The sequence below is a fragment of the Amphiura filiformis genome, chromosome 5 (genome assembly GCF_039555335.1).
Source record: "Amphiura filiformis chromosome 5, Afil_fr2py, whole genome shotgun sequence".
Taxonomy (NCBI): domain Eukaryota; kingdom Metazoa; phylum Echinodermata; class Ophiuroidea; order Amphilepidida; family Amphiuridae; genus Amphiura; species Amphiura filiformis.
The window spans coordinates 26091075-26112436 of record NC_092632.1 but is presented as its reverse complement, the minus strand read 5'-3'; the positions used below and the strand labels follow the sequence as shown (position 1 = coordinate 26112436).

At 35.4% G+C, this 21362-nt stretch overlaps 1 protein-coding gene across 1 annotated transcript in view; it reads left to right on the top strand.

Annotated features, from left to right (window-relative positions):
- Positions 1-21362, top strand: part of LOC140152094 (cation channel sperm-associated auxiliary subunit epsilon-like) — a 75816-nt gene that overhangs the window by 28688 nt on the left and 25766 nt on the right. Inside the window, exons 6-11 of the mRNA XM_072174392.1 lie at positions 745-853; positions 1893-2014; positions 4773-4868; positions 5970-6125; positions 18061-18139; positions 20807-20924. Of these exons, the coding sequence (XP_072030493.1) occupies positions 745-853; positions 1893-2014; positions 4773-4868; positions 5970-6125; positions 18061-18139; positions 20807-20924 (680 nt within the window). The remainder of the gene's footprint in view (positions 1-744; positions 854-1892; positions 2015-4772; positions 4869-5969; positions 6126-18060; positions 18140-20806; positions 20925-21362) is intronic.

Genomic DNA, 21362 nt, shown 5'->3' with positions numbered 1-21362 from the left:
CTGCTGCAGGGTTTTTTTCGGGTTCCCTGGTTCCTTTCTGCTTCTAAAACTGGACTTTCTTCCATGATAGTAAAGTTTTGGACCAATTGAATATGATTGAAGGTACAGTGACTGTACCAGTATTATATACCGTAACCACTTGGGTATAAGCCCACCCCCCTAGATGGCAGATTTCACTTCAAAAATAGGGGTGGGCTTATAACCGGGGAAGGGCTAGTGCTTGAATTTAAGAACAATCATCCCCATTTGTATATGCCCAATGTACCAGTAATTTGTATCATCTGTGTCAATTATTTCTTTTAATTATAAGTGTAAAATATCTTTTATATTTGTTCTTAAATATGAGAGCAAAGCATTGATTCGATTTAAGAACTTGGCCAAAATTTAGTACTGGGCTTATACCTGAGTGCACCCTTGTTCCCAGAATGTTTTGAAAAACAGGGGTGGGCTTATAGCCAAGGTGGGCTTATACCCAGGTGGTTTACGGTAATAGTGAAAATAACCAATCTGAAAGCACCCATCAAATCTAAAGCAAATAAAATTAATACATTCCATGGAATGGTGGTTTTTCTCATGTGTCACCAAAAGACCCCTAATGTTTACCAGGGCATTGTCAACAACACAAACTGACCCTGGGTGAACATATTCTGGGCATACATTCTGAGGGTATGTTTTTCATATCACCCCTAAGTTGCCTCCTTCCCTAGCTTAGTGTTTTTCATGGCATGCTTGTTTTCAACTTAGATCTAATGGCACTACTGCTCATAAGGTGTGGGTATTCCAAGTCTGGGTTGTGGATCCACAGCATGCCAGTGCAGATGAAATCCAGAGTAAAGCCCAACAACCATCTAAGGTAAGAGTTTATATCACACTATTATTGGACGGTGTGAGTATCATTGGAAATAATTATTTGCTTCAAAGTCAAGATAAACTGGATGCTTTAATGATCTTCAGAAGAGGGCAGTCTAATTTTGGAATAAATATTTGTTTTCATCATGTTTGAAACAATGTATTTTGGCCACAGAGTTTCACATGATTAATGGCTAAGAAGTGTTGCCACAATACCTTAAAGTTCTTTTGATAGGAACAAAACCCAGGGATCACTTAAGCTCAATATGTTACCATCCTCTAGCAGATATTCCCTCGAAATGGTAGCGTTTTTACACAGTATCCCATACCACCTTTTGGGTCCCAACTTAGCCAAGAGGGTAGGCTAATGGCACAAACAACCTGCATGTCACCATTTATTATAGGACTTTCAATGATAGGACTATATTAAACTCTTTTTCCTGGCAAAGTTACTCCAAATTTAACACCCCTCCCACACACACACATATTCTTTCAAAACAGTGGTCAGTGAAAAAGTTCCCATTTTCAAAAAGTTTTAAGGAACGGTCAGTAACTAGGGTTTGTATGTTAACATGAAGTAGGTCAGTGTTTGCCAAAATCAATATGATTTTGCATCCTCACTAGTGTTTTGCGTGAGCAGTTGATCCACAGAGGGTTCTCCCTGGTTTAAAGGTGTATAAGGATGTGCTACAGTTCTGGGGTACCTTTGCAGCGATTTTGGTATATCATTGGGTGGGTATTCAGTGAAGACTAATGCACCCAATGGGGCGCTTTGGGCAATTTGGACAAATTTTTGTGCTATTTGGGTGCTTTTGGTGAAAAATTATTATATTGATGGGTTGCAAAAACAGGTATAGAGAAAGCAAGCATCTTAAAGTCTCAGGTGTGGCACATCTCCATACAAAAAGTTTTGAAGGCACTCCTCCCAGTTGGTCCTGGAGACCCTGTGTATCACCATTGTAAATAATGATCCCATAGTTTCTATGCTTGGTGATTTGATATTTACTTAATGTTTTTTTTTTTACTGTTTTTATGTTTTTCAGCCATCCAGAATTGTCACCCAAAATATGAAGAAGCGAGGTCAGATACCAACTCTACTGCTGAAGAGGAGAAAGAGAGATCAGCATCTACATTCTCAGTCAATAACATGGAATTCAAACACTGGGTAGGTTGTAGAGTGAGTTTTAATAGGAATATTATACTGAAATAGAATTCACTTAAGGGGGTACTACACCTCTGGCCAAATTTGTGCCTATTGCATTTTTCTCAAAAATTATAGCACATTGGTGACAAGTAAGATATGTATATTATAGGGGCAAGGACTACAACTACTGTACTGATAATTCAGTAACTCAACGCAAGTAGTTATTGATTTATTGATCAAATATTGGTTTTCCCTCATTTTTGACTGTAACTCCACAAGTGTTGTCTGTGCTGAAATAAAATTTCCAGTGCAGTAGTTGCAGTCCTTGCCCCTATAATATACATATCTTACTTGTCCCCAATGCGCTATAATTTTTGAGAAAAAATGCAAAAATAGGCACGAAATTGGGCAGGGGTGTAGTACCCCCCTTAATGTTGCTATACAGTGTATGATCTATACTAACACAAACTTACAATAAACATGCACAGGTCTACACTTCTCAAATAGATATTTATATAGGGTCCACAACTTATAAGTTCCCCCCTAAATACTTTTTTAAATAAATCGAAAAAATATTTGACGAAAAGCAAACCTGTAAAAAGATATGGGTAGCCTTATTTGTTTACACATGTGGACCAAATTTCAGCATCACACGTCATTGCGTTCAGTCACAATGGTTCATTATGTGAAAAAAAGAGACCGTTTTAAACAGTGTTAAAAGTTGCATCTGGGTCCATAGGACTCAATTCTCAAACAATACAGTAGGCCAGGGATATTCATGTGTTTGTAAAAGAAACTTAATCTTTGGTATTCTTCTTCTTCTTATTCAAAAGCTAAGCAGGTGTTAAATTCTTTTTCTTTCTAATGATAAATGGCTGAGATGGAAGGGATATGTTAAAAATGAGGTTGACCACCTTACCAATGAAAACACAACACTGCAAGAGCTAACCCGAGCAAACCAACATGTATGGAACAACATGGACCAGCAACGGGTCCGAATTTAACAAACAGCATCTTGGCGACGTTGCAATGCACTTGTCAACAGTGCAGGAGGACACATCCCCTACTAAACATCTAGACTTTAAGTTTTATTTCCATTACAAACACATGGACAGGCCTAACATACTGTATTGTTTGACAATTGACTCTTATGGACTCAGTGCAACTTTTAAAACTCCCTCTTTTTTACATAATGAACCATTGTGACCAAACGCAATGATGTGTGACACTACAAATTGGCCCAGATTTGTAAAACAAATAAGGCTACTCATAACTTTTTACAATTTTACATTTCGTTAAATAATTTTCGATTTATTTCAAAAAGCATTAGGGGGAACTTATAAGTTGTGCGCCCTATATTATAATTGAATGGCTTTGAGTTAGGCCAAAAAAAAAAAAATTGTTTGCTTGCCCTCGAATGGATTTTAACAATTGGGTCGGTCGGTCGGGAAAAGTTTTTTTTTTTTTTTTTCCAGAAACAGACATGGCGAATACCGAATCGGCGAATGCAATTAATGGTTCAAGCATTTCCGTAGCAGCAACATCACGCCATGGTCCAGCATCTGTGCTCGCCACTTGCACCTTAAACAATTGTAGCTCTTCTACATGTAGGCCTACGTTTAATGAAGTGTACAATTCTCCTACATGTAGTGTTTTCTGCTTTTCAAAACTATCATATTAATCAGCGTGTTCGGCCCCTTGCTTCACCTGTACAGCTAGCGCTACTCGTGTTGTGTCCGCCATGTTTAAAGTGAAATCATATTTATACCGAGCGATTTGTGCTCTTAATAAAAGTAGCCTCAACAAACATGTTGAAAAAAATAGTGCAATGTTACTTCCTAGTCGATACGAACAAATATCATGAATCTAAATATTTATAAACAAGAAATGAATATCTGGTACAACTGTTTTCAAATTTTATCTACTTTTACCATATTTTAACATCTGCTATATTGTATCCATTCTTGCACGATATGCATGGTTATATTTTGCCTGTAAATAAACTCATCCCTAGATGCGCCGTCCGAAATGTGCAGGTGGATAGCAAATTGTATTAGAGCTTAGGCGCTGAGGTGGTATACTGAAATTGCGGAACCCGACAGTCAGGTACAGCCGGACACGTAAACATGCAGGATATGGTATTTTACAACGTTTCTTTTAAATCATTGGTTTTTCAGGCGAAAAATACATGCCATTTTGGGAAAATCGCAAAAAACCCTTTTTCAAAAAAAAAAAAGTTCTACGGTCGGGACTGCCGAGACGGTCGGTCGGACGAGGGCAAGCAAACAACTTTTTTTTTTGCCTTAATACAAGAATATATTGCGCAAGCTAAAAAAAAAGTACCCCTAAACAGGATTGTATCTAAAATTTACCCCTTGGCATGATTTTATCTGAAAGATACCACCTTTACAGGTTTTTGCTAAACTGAACCGCTTGTTACATGTTTTTTATCATTTTCTAACATTTATAATGTTTGGGTGATGGTGATGGTCTTGATGCAAATCAAACAACACAAACTTTTAAAAACACCATAGGTACACTAAAATGACCTCGAATTATACCGTAAAACAGCCTTTTTCTAGAAAACAGGCATTTTCATCCCTTAATGCTATTTATGTTCATTCTCTGAAAAGGACCTGTTTTTTATTTGTTTGTTTGTTTGTTTGTTTTGGTTAAGCATGTGTACACTATGAAACTTGAGTGGCCCCCTTGGGGGTTAATATCCAAGATACTGAAATAGTTAATATTCTAATACCATTTAATTCTACTTGATTTTCAGAGCCTGGGTTATTGAGGTTAACATGCAATTTCAGTATGAAATCTTACTAGTTGTGAAGGGTAAACCAGAAGTAGCAGTCAATGGGTGTCTAGTGAGGTCAGTAAATTGGTAATATTCCTCACCAGGATTGCTTTTAATTCAGAATTCAGGCTTTTTTGTTGTCCAAATTTCCACACTTTCATTTAATTTCAGCCTGTTTTTGGCCTTAGCCTAATTCCACACACCTTCTCAGGCTGTTTTCAAACACTTAAGGTTAATCGATGATCATTCTCATGCCTGAGTAATTAGGGAGGAAATACTCAACTTCCTTGAAATATTTATTAAAATTTATTAAAACTTCTTTTGCCTGGGTAACAAAACTCAGTGTAAACACTGTTTTTCAGCCCAGAAATAGTGCTAACTATTTGGCTTGTATGATATCTATATAAGAAGAATTTTGTCCATCTCATTAAATAGTTTCTGTTTCTCAAATTACCAAACAAGCAAAGAACTCCAACATTTGTGCAAGGTTTTAATTTTTGTGCTTTTCACAGTTGATTTCAGAACCAAGAATTTAAAAAAGCCAGCAAAAATGTTTTGTCCCCATAGGCTTTAATATATGTAAAGTGTTTGTAATCGCAAATATAAGAAGCTGCAAAACTGGTCTGAACAGAAAAATATCACGCTTTAGTGTATAATGAAAGACAAAGATAAAAAGACTAGTTTGCGTCTGACGTCATCTGTCAATCAAACTCCGAGCACGGTTTGTTTACAAGTGTCGTGATGATGACTTGCTGAACTCGGATTTATAAGCGGGCGCCTTATTGTTAATTTTGCCCCTTTCGACATGCAAACCATCTCAAAAGTTAGGTCTTTATAGTAGGAAACTTTCTTAACCGAAGGCACCATGTCCATAATGCCTAGAAAAGCTGCTTTTCGCCTTGTAAAAGTACGTAATTTTTGCCATACTCGCCATTCACTGCTATTCCTTTTCTCCGATCGGCACCAGCCAGATGAATCGACCTTCCTTATACGCGCTATTAGCCAATCAAGGATCGTAGAGAGTTTGATTGACAGTGACGTCAGACGCAAACTAGTCTTTTATCTTTGTCTTTCATTATAGTTAGTTTTTTTCTCACCCAATACTTATGACCTGAAAAATTCAAATTTTGGCAACATACATGTATCTGTCTCACATAAAGTTTTGCTCATATGCAGGGACACATCACTGATATTATCACTACCAAAATTCATCAACATGCTACACCCACCGCTCACTGGCATGGATGCAGAAAAACTCCATGGTGATCTAGAGGGACGACCACAACTGATACAAGATCCCTGCACATCAAGTGTAGCTCTCCTTGTACAAAGGTAGGTGACTTACTCAGACTGTGTATGCAAGATACCTATAGTCCATATGTCTACCTCCAGTCACCAGCACTAGTTTTGAAGTTAAGGTGTGCTGCATTAGCTTTAGTGTTGTTTCTTGCATGTACATACACGCCACTATGATTGTGTGTGTAAAAGTATGTACACACACCAAGTAACGCAAAGCTAATATAGAACACGCAGAACTTTAAAGCTAGTGCCGGTGACTGGAGGTAGATATATGCAGACTATAACTACACTTTTCATTTACATGATGCGAACAAAAATGTGGTGAATTGTGGTAATCACACTGAAAGTGTATGCCCTATGTACTATCCTATGAGGGCATTGTTATACATATTTTTGCTTCTCATATCAAAACTGCTGGAATAATACAGCTCAACATTTAGGCAACTTATGTAAGATAGAAAACAGAACATGAAGCCCCTTCAAATGGATGATGGATTCAGCTGCCAATAGTTTGACCAAATGAAACACTAATAGGTTAATGAACAAGTATGCGCTGATGTTGATGCGTCTAATGCACGAGCCCCGAGGGGGAGTGCATTAGACGTATCAGCGCAAGTGCATTATTTTGTCTAATTCCTCAAGCAACAAGTAATACGCGTTTATTAACCTATTTCATACACGAGAACAAAGAAAAATGTGTGATTTTTCTGTTTTTATAACGAATTATCACTAAATATGTTCGCAAATAGAAAGAAATATAAATGCATCAACCTGCCCGACAAATGAATCAATCCTATGCGACATGAACGCGCGCGAAACACTGCGCGTAGTACGCGGAGTGCACAATATACACAATCAATGCATGCTCTGATTGGTTCTCGCTATCAAAGAGTGTATGAAAAGTCAAAACTGTACATAGGCTCTTTACATGATTGCATTGAGAGTGGATCATTTTAAGGAGGGGTGTAAACTTGTTTTAGTGAGGAATAAAAGTTAAGAATTCTTAATTAGACAATCAATGTGTGAATCATAAGTAAATCCACAGATTCTAGAAGTGGTAACTGGTAAAGTGCATGCCTCACAGGCTCTGAGCATTTACAGAATTTAAGTGCCAAATTCAACCAAAATCATCATGACATGAATTTCACTTGAATGCAACATGAAAGATATGATTCAAATGAATAGTATGAAGTCTCAAATTCTACTCAAAAATGACTCTTAACAGAAGCACATATCTCAGATTTTTTGAAGTCTATATACAATCAAACCTCTTCAAGAAAAGGCCTAAAATTTTTTTAATAAATTCCAGCAACCAGCATCGAGGGGAGGTGTCACATTCCTTGGCTACGCCACTGGAGCAAACTGCCCTTCGCCGCTTCTTTCAGCTCTTTTTTTGATAAAACTTGATACAATTTCAGCAATTGTGTATAGATATGGATTAATAGCTGAATTAATTGGTAAAACAAAGATCACTAACCAAGCGTAGATGGATGGAGGTAATGTTAGCGCCCTCGTTTGGACCAAAATGCCGAGTAGAATTATCGGAAACCAGCAAGTGAAATCCGTAGCCACTATGGCCGTAACTTTCAAGGTTAACTTGATTTGTTCTTGCATGTCCCTCGTCCGACCAGATTGTTTAGCAGATTTCTTCACAGCTTTGACTATCTCCACATAACAGCATAATATCAGCAAATAGCAAACACAGTTGAAGCCAAGAAAAACTGCAGAAGAAAAGAACTGACCAGGAATAATGCCCATAGAGTGTGTTGTGAAAAACACATTATGCATGTAAAATTCTTGATCTAGGATTTTCATCTCTTCTTTGATGATACTTTCTTCACTTGTATACATTTTGTTCAAAGTGAGCGGCAGACCAATGCATACATGTGAGTTATCATAAAATTTAAAATTCACCCCACTCAGAATAGATGGTATAACTCCTAATACTAAAGAAAACAACCATGTCAATGCTATCAGCAACTTAGCGATTTTCCGATTCATTTTTCTGGTTGAATATGGAAATCTGATACTGATAAATCGATCAATGCTTATCAATGTGATGAAGAGCACAGATGCCTCTGAAGATGTGATAGACAATGCTCCTGCAATTCTGCACAAAGTGCCAGATCGCCAGCGTTCAGATTGCATGGGGAAGCTGTCACCATAATAGAGATCTGCTGATGCAATGATCAACATATAGATACCCATCAATAAGTCAGAAGCGGCAAGGTTTATAAGAAACAAATTCTGCACTTGACTGTTTTGTTTCTTTGTGCATTTCCAGATAAGAACAAATACATTAACACTAAGTGCATTAATGCCAATGAGCCACATAAGAATCATCAATAGTCTATCTGATAAGAGCCTATTGCAAGTGAGGTATGGTGATCGTTTATTTGCTGCATTGCAGGTGATATTATCAGATACGTAACATTCACATATCTCATGTTGACTTACAAACAGTTGAGAATTACTCTTCAGAGTAGTGAAGCTCTCTTGATTGACTAGTGTCAATGCGTTACCTCGTAACATGAGAGCATTGAGAGAGGCAAGAGTCTCCAAATTGGGATGGCATTCTTGTAACCTGTTGTAAGCTAAGTCAATATATCTGAGATTTACATTGTCTCTAAATGTATCTCGATCAAGATACATAAGGTGGTTATTATTGAGATAAATCAGTTCTAATTTACTCAAACCTACAAATTCGTCACTAAGTTGTATCAACTGATTCTCATGCAAAGTTAGAAATATTAAAGCAGTCAAGTTGCTAAATAATTTGGTCGGTATGTGGTGTAGCATGATGCTTTCTAAAGTTAGCAGAATTAAACTTGGTAGGTTTTGAAACATACTATGATTTAGAGTTGTTAAGTTATTGTTATTGAGAAATAGACTCTTGAGCTGACTTAAATTCTGAAATGCATATTCATCTATAGCTGTCAAATGATTGAAACGTGCAGATAGATATAAAAGACTTGTCAGATCTGTAAATACTCCATAACTTAACAAACTTATTTTATTATTGTGAAATCGCAAGTCAACTAGTTTCTTCAAACCTGAAAAAATACTATCTGCTAAAATGGTCAAAGAGTTAAAATCCAACTTCAAGTGTTCAAGAGTTTGTAAATTCTGAAATATCCCACCAGGCAGTGAAGTCAGCATGTTGTTATGGAGATATAGGTTCTTTAAATTGTGCAAATCATCAAAGATATCAGCTTCCAATTCAGCCAGCTTATTATGACCAAGATGAAGTGTGTGCAAAACTTGTAAATTTTGAAACAGTCCAAATGGCAATGAACTTATATAATTGTAGTCGAGTTCCAAGCTTTGCAGACTAATCAACCCTCTGAAAACACCTGCATTTAATGTGTTGAGCCTATTGTAATTGATGGAAATATCATATAGGTTACTTAGATTTTGCAATAACTCAACTGGGATTAAAGTTAAATTGTTTCCATTTAAAAACAGTTGCTTCAATTCAACCAAATTCATAAACATTCCTGCTGACAAGTTGGTAATGTGATTTCCATTAAGGAAAAGCCAGTTTAGACTGCTCAAATTATGAAACAACTCTTCTGGTAGTATTGACAAAATATTCTCATTAATATTTAAGTAGAAAAGCATCTCAAGACCGGTAAAACAGTCATATCTTAAAGTGGTCAAACTGTTGTAGGAAAGATTTAGCATGTTTAGGTTGTCTAAATGTAGAAACAAATTGGATGACAAAGTTGTCAACTTGTTTTGAGAAAGATCTAATATGAATAGGTTAATGAGACCTTCAAATACACTTGGTATCAATGTTGCTAGAGCATTGTGAGATAGTGACAGGTAGTACAGTTTTTCTAGATCCAGAAACAATCGGGCAGGCAAGCTTTCCAACATATTGTGGGAAAGCTGCAAGGAATTCAGATTGTGTAAATTGTGAAACGTGCCTATGAGTAGCTCTACTATTTGGTTGTCGGAAAGAATCAGGTAGGATAATTTTGGCAGATCATGGAACAACTGAAATGGCAATAATCTCAGCATGTTGTTGGAAATATCTAATTGAATCAAATTATGAAGATGATAGAACACATCAAATTCAAGGATTGTTAAATAGTTATGACTTAGCAGTAACTCTTTTATGACAGTCAAACCTCTGAATACACCTGCTTGAATTGTAGCCAACCTGTTTCTTTCCAAGTGGACAGACACAAGATTGGGCAAACCCAAGAATGTATCTGTCTCAATCCCTACAATGTTATTATTTGTCATGTTTATATCAGTTATCTCAAGAGGAAATACCAACATCATTATTTCTGAGCCTCTATTCATATTTTTTACATCGTGTGAGCAATTATACAACAACACTTCTCTGTAACGTAGAATAGCATTTAGTGCAACATTAGTACAGATAGATTGAAAATCAATTCTGCAATTACCAGTTATAGTTTCCTCAAAGCAATCGATCTTTCTTTCATATCCCATTACCTTAATACAATGGCCAACCTCATCTGATATTGGCACCATGTTACTCTGTTCAAATTCAGGACAATTTAGCCATTCAGTTGCTATATATGCGAATGTCTAATCCAGATATTTGCTCCACCCTGCAGATAAATCAGTAGTTTTGGAGATGCAAATGTAGCTACACATTCATCAGCTTGCTTAGGCAGTACCACATACTTATTATGGCATTCTTTTGAAGATTCCTCACGTTCAACAAGAAGGAAAAAGGGATCATCATTAGTGTCATTTGCATAACTGGATATGTGTACTTGCAGGATGCTTTTAGGTTCTGAAGACACGTCCACACGTAGATTGCAGGTGTGTTGGGGGCTGCCTTGGAAAAATACCATCCTTTCGTTGCCCTCTTCAGTGGTGCTATAATTACATTTAGATGATGATGACCACAGTTTTTCCACAAACAACTCAGCAATACAAGTTCCATAGCCATGAAATAGAATTGCTCCAAATATGGTAGAGATTCGCAGCATAAAGCTGAATAGGTTTGAAGTGAACATGTTTCTAAATTCAAGGAAACAATTCTGAAGGTTTGTTCTTCACTCTCTGGCAAATTACTTCTATAGATCTTCAGTCATATTATGGTATGCAGTTTGGTAACTGAAGTTTGATGTATCTATAGTACATAGCTGTTGTCCATTTGAATCATCATACTCCAAGAAGTTGTTAAATATTAAGGTTTTAGATTAGTAGTTTCCACCCAGAAACAATTGGTTAAATAGCACCTATAATATTTTGTAAAAAAAAGTTGGTGATTTAAAGTTAGTAAATACCAACCCCACAAGATCCCTGTATTACACTTCCATGAGGATCCGCTCAGGTATGCAATATAGAAATACATGACCAAAAATGTGAAAAGGAATATTTTTTTCTTTCATGATTAGGTGTGTTACGCACATTAATTTTCAAATACAGCCATTGAAAAGGAATGTATTTTCTTTCATGATTAGGTGTGTTACGCCCATTAATTTTCAAATACAGCCATTGGTTAACAAAGGGTAGTTTTTCTGAACTTGGTTTTACACATTTTAGGGCAGTTTAGTCTAAAAGGGTACATTGTTGCAGCAAAAACACTTGCTGAAGGGCAAAAGTTAGTTAAATGTTGTTGTTAGGCTAAAAAAATACAGGTTGGTTTCTTGTAGGTCACACATCTGAAACAAAATTGATCATGTGAGTAACGAAACTGGGTAGATTAAACCAGGAAAGTGCCAGCACTTCCCTGAATAAACACAGGAATATCAAAATGAACAAGGAGAGTGCATGGGTGCCATGGATTGGCGATATTATTTGACAATCCGGGAAACATGGGTGACCATCAAGTTTTGTGAACATATTATGGCAAAAATAAAAATTTATAGCTGTTAATTTTTTTGCCATAAGACCTACTATTGTACTGACATTTTAAAAACAATTTATATTTCATGTTTTCACATTCACATATTTGTTAGTAGTTGATGGGGAAGAAGTACTAGAGCCAGAGGGATAGATAAAAGAGTGGTACAGGAAAGAGGGAGAAAAGGGATGTGAGCTAACACAGGAACAGAGGAAAGACGGGGAGACAACAAAGAATAAGTTAATTAAAATGAATTAATTGAAACAATTGATCAATCTTTTAAGAATTAGGGAGTTGGTCAGATTGTTCAATAAAAACTCTGGAGTGGTGATGCGCTTGCAGCTATGCAAATTGCATTCATTTTACGAACTGCAAAACAAAATTGTCAAATTGATTTTTTTTTCTCATTTTTTGTTGTTTTACAAGCAATATGAAATCGATAAATCCTATGAAAATCATCTAGAATTTTCCTTAAACTTCAAATTTTATAGGTAATCTAGTATGCACAAATTTGACAATAAAGATTTATGATTTCAGCCATAATATTACCATAAATCCTGACTCTAAACATTAAATTTAAAAAAATTAAAATGCATTTTGGTTTTCAGGCCACCCATTTTTGGGTACATGCTTTCCGGAGAGAGGCAGTTGTATTTCAAGATGTATATCACCCGCTTACAAGGACTTTCAAAAAGTATCCAAAGCAAATATTTTTTATTAGTGTAAAATCACAGATCCTAGGTAAATGGACCCAAAGCAAGTACTATGCAAATATTTTACTGTCATGAGTCACAATCGGAACATACATAAAACATCTGATAGCAATTAATCAGTGAAGAGGTATGAAGGAAAACCAAGTTTTGAGGAGTTTTTGAATACAATTTCACCCAGAATTTTACCTTCATTTCAACTAATTTTGCTGGTATCTTGGTGCCAAGTTTAGCTACCCCTTTGGAGTAACATCTGTGCAAATAAAGTACCATTTTCCCCCATTTTTGCTGTTTTTGATACCCTAAAATGAGATACTCACCTATTGTGCCTCACCATGAAAATAGATCCTTGTTACTTATTTTTGTACACAGGTGATATACAACTTGAATGTAAGTGCCCCCAGACATGCTTGTAGGAAAGAAATGCAAATGCCCAAATTGCCAGTTTTGCCAGAATGATGATCAGCCCAAGTTGTCATTGAAATTGCAACCTTTTGAATTATGATTTTTGTTGATGCCTTAAAAAAGATAGGGAATAAATAAAGGATATGCACATCTACATCTTAGAAGACCTATACACATATTTATATGCAACAGCCAGAATACATAATTTTACAGAATGATAATGATGTCTCAAAAGAGGTGGAGATAGAAAGAGGAGTGAGGCAGGGAGACACACTATCACTAAACACTTTCACATCAGCATTAGAAGAGGTGTCCAAAGAAGCAAATCTCGAAAGAAAAGGAATTAATATTGATGGGGAAATGTTATTGATAACAGATCTCTAGATTGCAGAGATGATGTTGCTTTAAGAACAATGTCACTATTCCAGTGAAAGATATGAAAAACAGCTAGATAGCTTGATCAGAGGAAGTAAATTGGTTAGCTTACAAATGCACAAAGGAGAAACAAAGTTGATTACAAACTTTGCAACAGCACAACAATCACAATAGCAATTCACTAAATTGAAAGCATCGATAATTATAAAGTCTTATAAAATCTTAAAGGAGTATTTCGTGATCCTACACTCTAAATTACAAGGATTTAAAAATAAATCCTTAAGGTTGTAATTAGGGACCAATCAATTTTAGATTTTAGAATTGAATATATGAATACAAAAGCCACCTAAGTCCATACTTAAACCAAATTGAGTTAAGCATGGGAAAGTGTTCCTTTACATAGGCCTGTCATATGTATGAAAGAACAACTCAAATTCATCCTCTGTGTCTATCGAGCATGTGAAAAATAGCATGTATGAAAGAATCACCCAATTCCATGATTTGAGTCTTGTAACACATTGATTAAAATCCAGTATGTATAAAAGTCCACTTGTATCACATTCATTGCTAGAGAGTGACTTTTGAAAAAAAAAATGGGTTTAATAAAGGAAAGTGTGTGGTTTATATTACATGGCAGAATGCTTATCAACATTATACATACCTGTGCGCTTTATTTTGTATTATCTTACTAGTGGTAATCTCATTCTAACATTGTTGTCTTTGTATATGATTCAAACAACCACCTAAGTCCAAAATTTAAAATGAACCCCACGAAGTCCCTGAAATGCTAATCGTCATACCTAATACAGGTTAATCCACTCATTTGCACGTAAAACTTACCATATTGACCAGGTAAATCTAACTTAAGGAATTAAAATGATACACAGGTTTTTCTCTCAAAATCACTTCCCATGGACTTAGGTGGCTTTTGTATTCATGTATTCAATTAATCTTATAGATTTGAATTTTAAATCTTAAAGATTTATTTTTAAATCTGCAAGATTGGTCCCTATAAATCACAATCCCTTGGGATTTATTTTAAATCCTTAAAATTTAGAGTGTAGTATCCCCTTTTTATGACATTTTTCAGTAGATGTCTATGAAAAAGCTTATTCCCAAAATTCCATTCCATAGGATTTTGCGTTTGCGAGTTATGCATGATTAGGTGTATTACACTGCTCCATTATAGACAATGTGTTGTAATTTTGTTCCATGGAAAACCAGAACGTAATTCAAATATCACAATATTTTTGCTAAATGAATTAATCTGCAAGAAATTGTTTGTACTTAAACATTATGTAGCCAGAGCTTTCCTGTAGTATAACTTTTTGAGAAAAGTAGGGGATGATGCTGTGGATCACAAAATGTCTTTTGAAGTCAGGCGTTAATTTGAAAATGGATACCAACACAGCTGAGGAAATCTTAATCAGAGTAAAAGCCGGATGAATTTGTTTCGGAATGCACAAAAACATTTTGACAGACAAGACTATACCAATGTCATTAAAGCCATAATGTGTGACTTGCTCGATCCACAGTGACACTCTCTGGTTTTATTTAGAGTTTACCGATCGAGTGGTCAGTGGTGGCCAAATTAATTACTTGCATGTGTATTACTGAATCAGTGACGTATAAACTGTGTGCATATCACTATTCGTCTTAAGTTTGTTTGTCAAAGCTGTGTGAAGCTACACCAATATTCATGATAATAACATGATCGGCGAGCTAATACATGTATGCATTGTTGGCGCTGGGATGAAATAGCAGTTTTCTTCGTTGAATGTGCAACTTATCTGGGATGTGATAAATGGGCTATTCTGTTTAAAAACCACAATCCCCTTGAAGATTTTGGAATTACAACTAAATTCAACAGTTAAAATTTTCCAACCATTTTTTGCATAAAAATAGGAAAAGGTGTGGAAAAGTTTGGAATTCCAAAAAAATGTTAGATTTTAGGCCAAATTGTGCAAAATCCAACCAAATTTCATTAATTAAAAAAAAAATTAACAGTAATTTAACATTCAACCAGCAAAAAGTTAGATTGCATATAAGCCGCAACTGGAATTCAAACGGCATGCAGTGAAATCATTTTCAGGGGTTGTATGGATTTTAAATGGAATACCTCAATTAACAGACATCTCGTCAGGTGTATTACATAGTGACGAATTTCAAACCTGGGGTGCATTACATAGTGACGGATGTCGATAACAAATTCATCAAAAATAGGAATCAGGAAAATGTTGAGTAGGTGAATTGTATTGGGCATAGATTATAAACTTGCCATTAATGTTCAGCAATTCATGTGTCTATTAAAAGTAGACCTTTGAAAGTTATTTTCAAAATGTTAAAATGGTGTAAAATCATACATCTCACATATGTAATAGATTGCCAAAGTTATCCGTCACTATGGAATCCCAGTATGGATTTCACAATTTTTTTGAAATCCTACATCCGTCACTATAGATTTTACCGTAAAGTGCAGATCCGTCACCATGTAATGCACCTGAATTTAATGAATTGTGTCAAAACATATAAGATCAAGTTGACATACCTGTTCCTTACAGTTTACTCTTTGAAGTTAATATCACAGTTTTTGATTCTTATGCTTAGTTACACAAACATATCTTCTAAATTGTGAATTCCAAGTGGCAGTTAGATTTTGAAACGGCATATATTTTACTTAAAAGTTGCAGTTTCAGAGTTTTTGTTAACCCATAATGTATATATTTTATCAAAATTTAAATGTCACTGAATATAACTGTTGGCACTTTTAGCCAAATGCATCTTGTTTAACAATATTGTATTAAAGGTTCTTTTCTTTGTAACAATATCCAAATATAGCTGTAATATTTAAAAAAGTTAACCAAAGCTTTTACCATTATACATTGTTGCAGGAAACCTGCAGGCACTATCCATTACCACCCTGATTACAATGTATTAAAGGAGCTCTGAGAGATTTGCAATCAAATCAAATCAGATAACATTGCCTTAGCTTTAATAATAACTATGTTGTGGAATAAATGTCTGGATCCAGACTTTTTATTTGAAAATGATAAAGTTTTACCCAAAAGACGCTGATATAAGCTTAACTATTTCAGCTGATAATGTATAAAAGCAGACTTTGACCAAAGTTGAGGGTGCAGATTGTATGAAATCTAACAATGCCTCTTTAAGTGGAAAATATTCAACAATCTATACTTTTTGGCTGGCGTGCAGTGATTTATAGTGCGGCATGGTGGTGCAGTGCCATTGGTCACGTACACATACATATAAGAAAGAGGCTTGCAAAAAGGTTTCTTTTATAAGTTGAATAGTAATAATACTAATTGAAAAAATGACATGCATTTTAATTGATAAAAATTGCTAAACTTTAAATGGTCTGAGGGAAAAAAAATTTGAAATAATTTTGATTATCATTATGCATAAACAACAAAGATTTATGAAATTGATCTTGTAATACAGAACCAGTGTCAAATGGTGGTTTCCTTTGGGGTTACAATGATGTAAAAGGTTCTTATCATTTGATTGATCAATTACTGTTGAGTATTTTTTGCTAGTTATAGAAAAAGACTATTGCACTCTGTGCAAGTACAATAGTCCATTTTCCATTGCACTCACGCGCAGCTACCATGGCAACACTGATAGATGCGAGTGTATAGCAACCACGTCGACTCGCCAATTATAGCTGTGGGTGTCACTTCTAAAATAATACAGTTTGTAATATTGTTTTAATTTATTTTGTTTTCCTGGTAATTTATAAAATTAAGTGGAAGAAAAAGACTTTTTATATGAGTTATATAAAACAAATATTGAATGTTTTTATTCATTCAATGGAAAGAATGTTTTCATTTGGTGAAATATGAAATGTTCCATTCAACTCAGCAAAGCCTCATTGAATGGAACAATCCATATTTCACCTCATGAAAATATTCTTACCATTGTAGTCATAAACATTCAATATTTGTATACTACTAAGCCAAAAATTAAGGTACCAGTTGTTTTCACACCTGTATATCCTAAATAAAGACAAATATGTCAAAATTAAAACATGTATACTACAGTAAGCCAAAAAATTAAGGTACCAGTTGTGTTCACACCTGTATATCCTAAATAAAGACAAATATGTCAAAATTAAAACAAACAGCCAATACCTGTACTCTTTAGCTCTGATTTAAGACCTTATTTGTTGAAATTGGTTGAGAATTAAAGAAACAGTGATCTAAAACCTAATGAAGAAACAACATCAAAAGTTGCACTTTTGTGTTCTAATCAAGGAAAGCACGACGACGCTAGTTTTAACGTGCTAATCAATAGAAGCACAGCATTAGTTCTCTTGTTCGCGAACACTTTGTATACAAATCAATAGGACATGATAGGGAGCAAACTGCAAATTTGAGATGGGCATCTTCCTTGGGTTTTTGGATCGCTGTGTCTTTATTTCTTGAACAATTTCAACAAATGAGGTCTTAAATTTGAGCTAAAAGATGCAGCTATTAGCCACTGGTTCGAATTATAACATTCCTATCTTTGTGTAGGATATAAGGGGTGAACATAACTGGTACCTTAATTCTTTTTGGCTTACTGTATATCCACCCTGGTAGAAAATTCATAATTTAATATTATTATTATTATTATCTTTCTATTTCAGTGATGTAGTTTCTCTGACTCAGGATAACTTCAAAAGTTTCTCAACCTTGTATTTGCTCAAACAATTCATCCTTGACAATGTAAGTGGATGTACAGGGAGTATCAAAATAAAGTATACAGTTTGAAAAATGCCATTAGATTAAAATGTATGAGGTATTTGGTCAAAATAATTTAGTTGCTAGCTGAAACAACATCTTGTCCTCCCACAACTGTAAAATCACTGGCGTGTGACCATTAATAAGGACTCTGACTATTTTTGTGAGCCGTGTAAAAATGCAGTTGGCCGAAATCAATTAAAATAACATGAAAATCACAATTTTGGACAACATGCAATGGAACTCCTTGCAGTGGAATGGCCCCTAAGATCTCCTGATCTTACACCTCTGGATTTCTTCTGGTGGGGCTATCTCAAAGGTTTACACAAGTCTTCTTCCAGACCTTGGTGAACTCCAGAGACACATAATTGCATAAGTTGACATCCCCAGGCAGGATGTCTCTCATAAGACATGGTGTGAATGCCATGTTGAGGAGAGCCGATATCTGCATACAGAGGATTGGTGGCCATGCCCTGGTAGCTAAGACCGTCAATTACTGTAAAGAAAGTGGTTAAATATGCGATTTTCATGTTGCTTTGATTGACTTCGCGCAACTGCATCTTTAATCGGCTCACAAAAATAGCCACAGAGTCCTTATTAATGATCACATGACAGTACTTTTATAGTATTGGGAGGACATGATGTTGATTCAGCTATCAATTATAGCATTTTGATGAAATACCTCGTACTTTTTAATATAGCAGCATTTAAAAAAAAAAAAAAAGGAAGGTTTTTATTTCAAACTCTAATCATGACCCGCAGGTCAAATTGCTAGAATTGTACATTAAACACACCTACCACCTAAACAGACACAATGCAATTTGCAGGCAGCAGCTTAATCAGCGCCAATATTGCAACATTGAAACAAACAACTATACAAACATCCAATCCAACCCAACCACATCCCCCCAGTAGGCAATGAGGATAAAGTGCCTTGCCCAAGGACACAACACGTTGGCACGAGCGGGGCTCGAACTCACATCCTATGTATTATGAGTCGGTCTCCTTATCCACTCGGCCACACGTGCTCCCACACATGACAATGTCTAGTGTGATATCATTATTCAAACTGAATACTCTATTTTGATACACCCTGTATAGATGACTAAGTGGCATGGCAGTTAGAAGTCAGTAGATGCAAAAGAAATGGGAAATAAATTACCATCCTCTCAATAATCTTTGCATCTTATGCTTCAGTTGCAGAGTTTCATTATGAAAAGTGCAAGTAACTGATTATACCTTGATTATAAAAGTACAAATTTTAATCTTCCCCCAGAGCGGCAAGGATAAAATGTCATAAACGTTAAAAAAAACATGTTTATAGATGATTGTAGATGTCCACAGGAAATTGGCTGGCTAATGAAATTAAGAAATTCAGTGTGATGTGTATTTGGTAATATTGCGCAAATTCACATAGGTGTACTTTGTTACTCTTGATTGATTTAATTAAACTTCTATATTACTTATACATCTGTTTACCAGGAGGTCTTACGTGTCGGATGTTGGCGGCTCTTATAGTTTCTTGGAATTGGCTTGAGACCAACATACTCAGATGATATCACACTAGACATTGTCATAGAAGTTGGTATTTTCTTGTCCATTGTCTCGCTGGGCTTGATAAGCTGAGTCCAAGAACTCATACAAATCAGAGCCACTAACATCCAGCTCACAATATGGAAGGTCAGCAAAAGTGATCCAGGTTTTAAAGCAAATTTAAAAGTAGTGTCGAAGTTTGATTAAATTAATCTTCTGTTTTTCACCAAAGTGTATGATTCTATAATATTGTCATATTATTACTGTTCTTTGTGCTGTGTTTGGGTTTATCTTACTCCTGAATCCAGACAATGGGAGAGCAAATAACAAAAATCACACACTCACCCTCTTCAGCACTCACTTGGCTCGCTCACTCACACACTTACTCATTGAGTGTACTGAGCAGCTCGCATTACTGTTCTTTAACTTTCACCCGTAATTTTAATCCTCTCACCATCATTGGGTCATTTCTACTGTGCTGTAAATACAGGGTAACGATTCACTATTCATATATTTAGTGAGAAGTTCAGCAGTCCAGAAAATATTTTTTGTGACCCTCAAGGTCAGATTTTGACTGTAGGCTAACTTCCGATGTCACCCACAAAGTCAACCAAATTGTTTATACTGTGAACGTTATCGCATATTCACCACTATGAACCACCTCTCAAGGTGGTTGATGGTGAGGTTCACTTGCATCACCCCAAATTAACCATCACCCGATCTGTTTCTACCTGGTATTCCTCGCATCATTCCATAGTAAGGCACCAGAAACAAATTGGTTCTATCTTTGGATCGACCGTCGATGCTGCTTCGATGCTTGTTATTAATCAAATGAACTAACCACTAATTAATCAAAATTAATGCTAAATTTATAGTGGTCAATATCAATACAGGCAAATATTCATAAGCTATAACAATTAGCAATAGTTAATTAACTGTTGTCATAAATAATAAGGACCGACCAATCATCGATGTTCGATCGAAAAATCGAACTATTTTGTTTCAAATGCCTAACCTGAATTCACTGGCTAAAGTTTGCTCAGTAGAAACATGCTGTAACACTCACTTACATATTCACCCACTTGTTGTATTTTTTGCATCTATCCTTCACCTTTTTAGTCTTTGAGTAGTCTAGTTGTGCTTAGAGCAGCTTTCACACCTACAGATTTGCTGCTATTGATAGATGGTGCAATAATTGCTATGGATAAAGACACAGGCATATTCAAGGCTGTACCAGGTTTGTCATTTATGATGTGATTGCTTAACTGCAATGTACTATTGGCGATACATCATTATATCATGTGTTATTCATGTTCAAGCTAATTGCACTTTTTATACAAAATTTAAAATTACTTTAAAGTTTAATTCCTGATTAAAAGTATGCATAAACAGACACAAGTGTTTTACAGAAGGTTGCTAAAACCAAAAAAGTATGAATAAAATACCTTCACTACAAATTGTCTGTTGCACATGTGTTTATATGATGTATACATAAAACAGCTATGTTCAGTAGACCAGTAGACAACGAAACACTGACAATGTTTTAGTGCTTTTATGCATCTTTTAATAGCTCTAAAAGACAATGTTTTGACAATCTCTTGTAGCACCTTTAATACATCTTTTAATAGCTCAAAGACAAAGAAGATTTGACAATTTTTGTAGCACTTTTAATGCA